General features: G+C 43.8%; 1 protein-coding gene across 2 annotated transcripts in view; it reads right to left on the bottom strand.

Annotated features, from left to right (window-relative positions):
- Positions 1–924: 924 nt before the first annotated feature.
- Positions 925–6,000, bottom strand: part of Ctdspl (CTD small phosphatase like) — a 115,514-nt gene continuing 110,438 nt past the window's right edge. For both annotated transcript variants that reach the window (XM_046436879.2, XM_046436881.2), the window contains one exon: positions 925–4,599. In XM_046436879.2, the coding sequence (XP_046292835.1) occupies positions 4,474–4,599 (126 nt within the window). In that variant the 3' untranslated portion in view covers positions 925–4,473. The remainder of the gene's footprint in view (positions 4,600–6,000) is intronic.

The raw sequence follows: 6,000 nt of genomic DNA, 5'->3' as shown, positions 1-6,000 counted from the left end.
AAGCCCCTTAAATAAAGTGGAATTTTTGCAAGTAACCTATGCACATCCTTGTGTATACTTTAAATCATCCCTTGATTACACCTAATATAAATGCTATGTAAATAGTTGTTATTTAGGAAATCATGACACCTGTACAGGTTCCATACTGATGCAGTTTTCTGAATCTTTCTGATCTCTGGTTGGCTGAATTAGGATACAACACCCCATGGTTGTGAGGGCTGACTGGATGTGTCTGGCAGAACCTAGTATCCTGTGACAGAACAGAGACTGCCGAGCTTTGTCTCAGTGGCTTATCTGATGAGATGGTGGACACTGGTGTTGTTTTCTGAATTAAATATCATTATGAAGAAACAAGGTCCTGAGAGTGATGAGGCCATGCCAGGAGTCCTGAGAGAGAGGCCCTTGCTGCTTCTCTCATCTTCACACGGAGAAGGGCAGGGCTGAGGGTAATATCTGCAGGATGTCTCACTGTAAGCAAATTGTCTGCTACATCCCTGCTTTTCTGACTCCTCGCCATTCTTCTAGTAAGCACAGTATCTTAGCTAGTGTCCTTGAGGAGTATCTGTATATACAACGCCTGTGGCTCTTATGGCACAGGGTGGGGGACCACGATTCTCTCATGCTGTATCTAGAAGCCTCTCGGTGGGGCTGGAGTCCTTGTGGGAGGATGGTGAGCCAGACTGCTTCCATCTGGGGAGAGGAAGCCAGGGGGCCAAACAGCTGTAACTTTTTGGATGACAGGCAATTTGGTTTTCTAGCTTCCCCTGGGGTCAAGGCCTGTGGTTCCCTGGGGTCTTGCAGCCTGGCTCCCATCCACCCTGCTCTCCAGAAGTGGTGACACTAGGAGACTCAAGGTGCTGGCATGAGGCTGTGCAGGGGGCAGCATGGAGGGAGGAGAGGCGCTGCCACTGATCCACAAGAGAGTGTAGTTTCACGTGTTTATTTTTGGCAGGAAGGAAATCATTGCAAACCTCTTGATTGACAACACTCGCCCCTGGAAACGTGCACAGTCCAAAGTAATGCTGGATTGTTCATCATGTTCAAATGTCCATCAGAAACCCATGACTTCCCAGACACCAACATCTCTGCTGCTTGCGGGGGTGGGGGGGTTAGTCTGCAGAGAAGCTCCTGGGAGAATGGACCTGGAACAGACACCATCAGATTTACAGTAAAATAGGAACAGAGGCAGCCAGTCCATTTTGTACAGGTAACTGCAAATGCATCAAGCCATCCGTTCTTCTCAACCCCTGGCATGCCAACTGTCCAGCACAGCACCTTTAGAAGCAGAGGCATAAACGTCACGAGTGTTTGACCATAGGGCTGTGTGTTTCTGGATTTTATTAGAAAGCCATCTTTAAAATACAGGGTTGTAAATTGTTGCCAACACATAGACTTACAGACTTCTCCTTTACACCCAAAGTTCAAATGCTGCAACCGTGACAAGTCAGTGTCATTGGGGCACCATGTCCCCAAAGTCATCTCATCAAAATTGCACCATGTCAAAGGAGATTCCCCACCAACCATCAACCATGACAGGTGGTGTTTATTATTAGTATACAAATGCATTGTTTAAAAACAGCTAGTATGTGAAACCACAGACCAACACATAGGATTCCAGAGCAATGGAAGACGGAGCCTTAATGTTATCAGGAGTGCCTGGGCACCCCCAGCTCTAGGCCTGGCCAAAGATGTCGTAACATCATAGTGGCGGGAGTCCACAAACCCAAGGAATCCTGTCCCAGATCTTAATGTAAAAAATACTTGCCCAGGAGGCTACATTGTAATCTGGTACTGAGAGGACCATGGAAACTGGAGGTCAGACTTCATTGTAGCTTAAAAAAGTCTGAGCATTTGGTAACGTGGGAAATATATGGCACAGAGAAGTAGATAATAGGTTTCATTAGGTTTTAAAGCCCACAATTTAATAAAAGGTAATAATTAAAAACAATACCCGTATTTACCTTTAAAAACCATAAACCCCATTTGCCTCATTTCTTGGCCTTGTTAGAATTCTATTGCTTCATTTACATGTAGATGATTAAAAATATATATATAGATATAGATAATTTGATTATGTACACAGAGCAGAATCAAGGATTAAAATAAAAACGGAATTTTGGAGTGTGGTCAAATAAGGTGCACAGATTCCAGAACCCTCAGAGGTTTTGGTCGTCCTCCCATGACATTCTGTGTCTGTGGTGGCAGGAACTGGGCTCCCTTCCCAATAGCTCCACACTGGATTAGTGCAATGGCATGAACTGCACTCCCAGGTGCAGGAGCTGGGAGGTGAAGGGTTTGGCTCAAGCCTGACATGTGTTTAACTCCACTTGCCAGAAGGGGAGCACTCCCCTGAAATATTCTGGAATTTTAATCCTCTCTGCCCCTCTTCTAAGTGAGGCCCTGTGCTGGCCAACATGGAAGGGGGCATGGTGGAGGGCTAAGGCTCCTTAGGGCCTAGTTCTGGGTGGATATCAACACCTGACAGACACTTGACTGGAACATTCAAGACATTTAAGGCAGTGGGGTCATTTAATGACTGTTTTTCTAAATGAAGGTTTATGACATGGACAGATCTGCCATGTAACTGTCATTATCTGTGGCAATGTCTAGCAAGGGGCTGTTTCTATTTTAACTGGCATATGGATTACTGGGTTTGGAACACTTCGAATGTCAGGAGACCCGGTTACCCCTGAATATTCTCTCCTGAATGCACAGCACTCAACAGACCAAAGTGCTGTGGGGAGGATACGACTGGCAGCTGGCTTCATTATTTTCTGAGTGGAAAGCACAAGAAGAATCTTACTCTGACCCCTAGATTTGCACCTTGCTAGAGCCAGTCACTCCCACCAGCACTCTGGCTGAGGACAACCCACAGAGGACTAAGGCAATGGTGCCAAAACAAAAGGGTTTTTTAAAATTATTTCGAAAAGCAATACTTTATAGACTGTCTTGTTGTCAAACAAGGAACATGGCACTGCTTAAACACCAAACTGGGAGAGGCTGAGAAGAGAGCCTGGCTCAGAGGAGGAGCCCTTCTTCTCTCTGGTTTGGAGTGGGTCTCCCAGCTAGACAGGCTTCCCCACTTTTGGCTCAAAATAGCTGTGCTTCCAAGGAGACCAAGAGATGGACTCGGGCCACATAAAACTGGTGGCTGGTTGAGGCCACTGGTTCTCCAGTGAAAACAGTCAGCTCATCAGAGGACCTGATGTTGACTGCAGTTCAAAGTTAAATATTACAGCTGTGTGGTGCTCTGGCCCTTGTGCCTCTGTACACTTCTGTATTCTTGGCGGCCAGTGCCAGGGAAGGAACACAGTTGGTGCAGTCTGCCATGGGGTGGGACACCCGTTTTTGACCCTATCCAAGTTTGCAGCTTAGCAGTGAGCATGTTCTGAGCATAGGCACAGTGGCAAAGAACAGTGTAACAGCCGCTGGTCAATTCCATTTGGTGGCAGCACGGTAGCAGCAAAGAAAATTCCCAAACAGCTCCATGTATATCCAGCTTTTGGAAAGGAAAGGAATTAAAATTCAATAAACAGGCTTTTTTTTTTTTTGTATCCAAGGGTTTCAGGGTTTCTCGTAACTGTTCTACCAAAACCAATAACAGCAGAACAGCAAAAAACACACAGAAGATATGGCAGTGGTGTGAAAGCAGAAGTGATGTGATGTCACTTTTCAAGGGTGTGATGTCACTTTTCAAGGGGAAAATGTGACCTCAAGACAAAATTTGTCATCATCAGAAATCATAATATAAAAGAATATTGTTTCCTAAAATGTTGAGCCACACAATTGCAGATACATTCCAAACTGGGTCAGAAATGAGTGGAGACAATGACGTAGTCACAAAAAACTCCTGTCAATGGGAGCCTGACCCTGCAGCATGCCATGGGTCATCAGAGCAAAGTCACACCTGTTGGGAAACAGGCATCAATGACTCTCCCTCCCTCACCCCCCACCCCATTATACACACACTACCAGGTTCTAGAAAATTGTCATGTTCATCTTCTCAGAGTATCTAAGACAATAAAAGGCTAAAAGATGTCTGGAAATATGTTTGTGTAGAAAAATTAACTCTCAGCTTAAAATAACATTCAAAAAGGCACTTCATCCTGTAGGAAAGAGATTCTGAGTTGGGTCAGCTGCTCTGAGCTGAGACAGAAGGGGACAGGTTGTCTGTTTGGAGGGGAGAACAGTTGAAAGGAAGTTCTGATAGATATCAAGCTTTTTTACCCCCCATTTTTTTTTCTTTTTGGTATGTTTTAAGAAAAGCAAATCCAGTAAAATGCATGTCGCTTTATGAAATTTGTTAAAAGAGTTCTTTTTAAAATAGTTGTTTCTGTTCTTAAAAAACAAAACAGGTAGGCATGGCCACATTCACCCTGTGGCCTGGAGCATGGAGTCTCCTCACTTTCAGCTCCAGGGAGCTGAGGCCAGAGGTTCCAGAGTGCAGAGGCAGGAGGTGGGCCGAGGCCGGGGCTACCTATTGCAGAGCCTCTGCAGCATGCTGTACACGTCGTCCTCACGGCTCAGGCCCTCAAAGAAGGGGATGAGGTCCAGCAGCTCCGTGTCCGTCATGTCATCGAACCAGGACTGCACAGGCACCTGGAAGACAGTGGGTGGGGCAGGTAGCACAACTGTACCCAGGGGCTGGGGCTGTTCCCAACCTGACTGGGTCCCCAGACTTTTATCATATGTTTTGGTAAAGAGGATTAGTATCTAGAAATCATCATCATCAACTTCATGACCATCATTCTGCTTGTTCCCCTGTTCTAAACAAGGTCAGTCCAGAGCTATGTGGCTTCAGGATCACTCAAGAGGCAAAGTGTACCCAGTCCATGTGCATTTGCCTGTTTTATTCTCCTGCCACAGGAGAGGCAGCCAAAGCACTAGGCTTGCTATTTGCAGTTTCATAAAGCTCTTTATATAGCACCAAGTCAGCTCCTTGCACCTGGGAGCAAACGGATCCAGAGGTGATGTGCCAACTCCTGAAACCAGGAGGCGCTGTCTAAGCACAGGAGGCTTCTACTTAAAGTTGTGCTGTGCTGCATGGCAAAGACAGGGATGCATTTCCCCCATGCTTAGCAATGAAAAGGTAAAAGTGGAAGCATAAGATTCCAGGGCATTCTGAAGGATGGGCAAAGGTAGGATTTCTCCTTAATTTTAGGCTGAGAAGTAGAGGGGGGTGGTGGTTGGTGGCAGCCAGGGGTGTAGAGAAAAGATTTAAAAAGAAATTTAAGAAAACTGAAAAGGTGTACAAGCCACATTTTGACCTTTTTACAAATCAAATTTTATAAACAGAAACATAAAAATTCATGTAATTTTGAAAAATAAACAATATAAGAATTAATAGAAAAATGAACACTTCTAGGAGGAAAAGAGAATGGAGGAGGGCAGGAAAAACGACTTCTCTAAATGGAAGATTCTCTAGATCTTCAATGATAGTTTTGAATCATGTAAATGTGTTACATAATTAAAAGAAAATCAAACCATTAGGAGAAAGGCAATTAACAAATGAACCTAAGTTATATAAGGCTAGGGGTGACATGATCACACAGAGAATTACTTCAAGTGATTTTTTTTTGTTGTTCCCCAAGTGCTGGGGATCAACTGCAGAGCCTTGTAGATGCCAGGAGAGTGTCCTACTACTGAGTATATCCCAGTAATTTCAAATATGGTATCTGACTGTACATCTCTCCAAAAACCCCTAAGCTGCATTCAATTTTTACTATCCGTAATTAATATCAGAACTGCTATTTTGACTTAAATATATAGTATAGAAAAAAAATCAAACACGTAATTATGTTAATATCCTTAGAAATCAAGCATTTCATCATGAGAGAGATTCACATACAAAAACAAAGAAGTAAAATAAAAGTTCTGTAATCTTAACGTTGAATTGGAAAAACCAGTATGAATTTATAATTTATTTTTCTTTCTAAGAAATAAGTATTTTGGTTCTTTTTTTTTTTTAAAGCTCCGATTTGTTATATGATTAAAAGTAAA

Source organism: Marmota monax, unplaced genomic scaffold (genome assembly GCF_021218885.2).
Source record: "Marmota monax isolate L192 unplaced genomic scaffold, Marmota_monax_Labrador192_F-V1.1 WCK01_AAM20220418_F8-fsc00021, whole genome shotgun sequence".
NCBI classification, from domain to species: domain Eukaryota; kingdom Metazoa; phylum Chordata; class Mammalia; order Rodentia; family Sciuridae; genus Marmota; species Marmota monax.
This window is presented reverse-complemented; position numbering and strand designations above follow the sequence as displayed.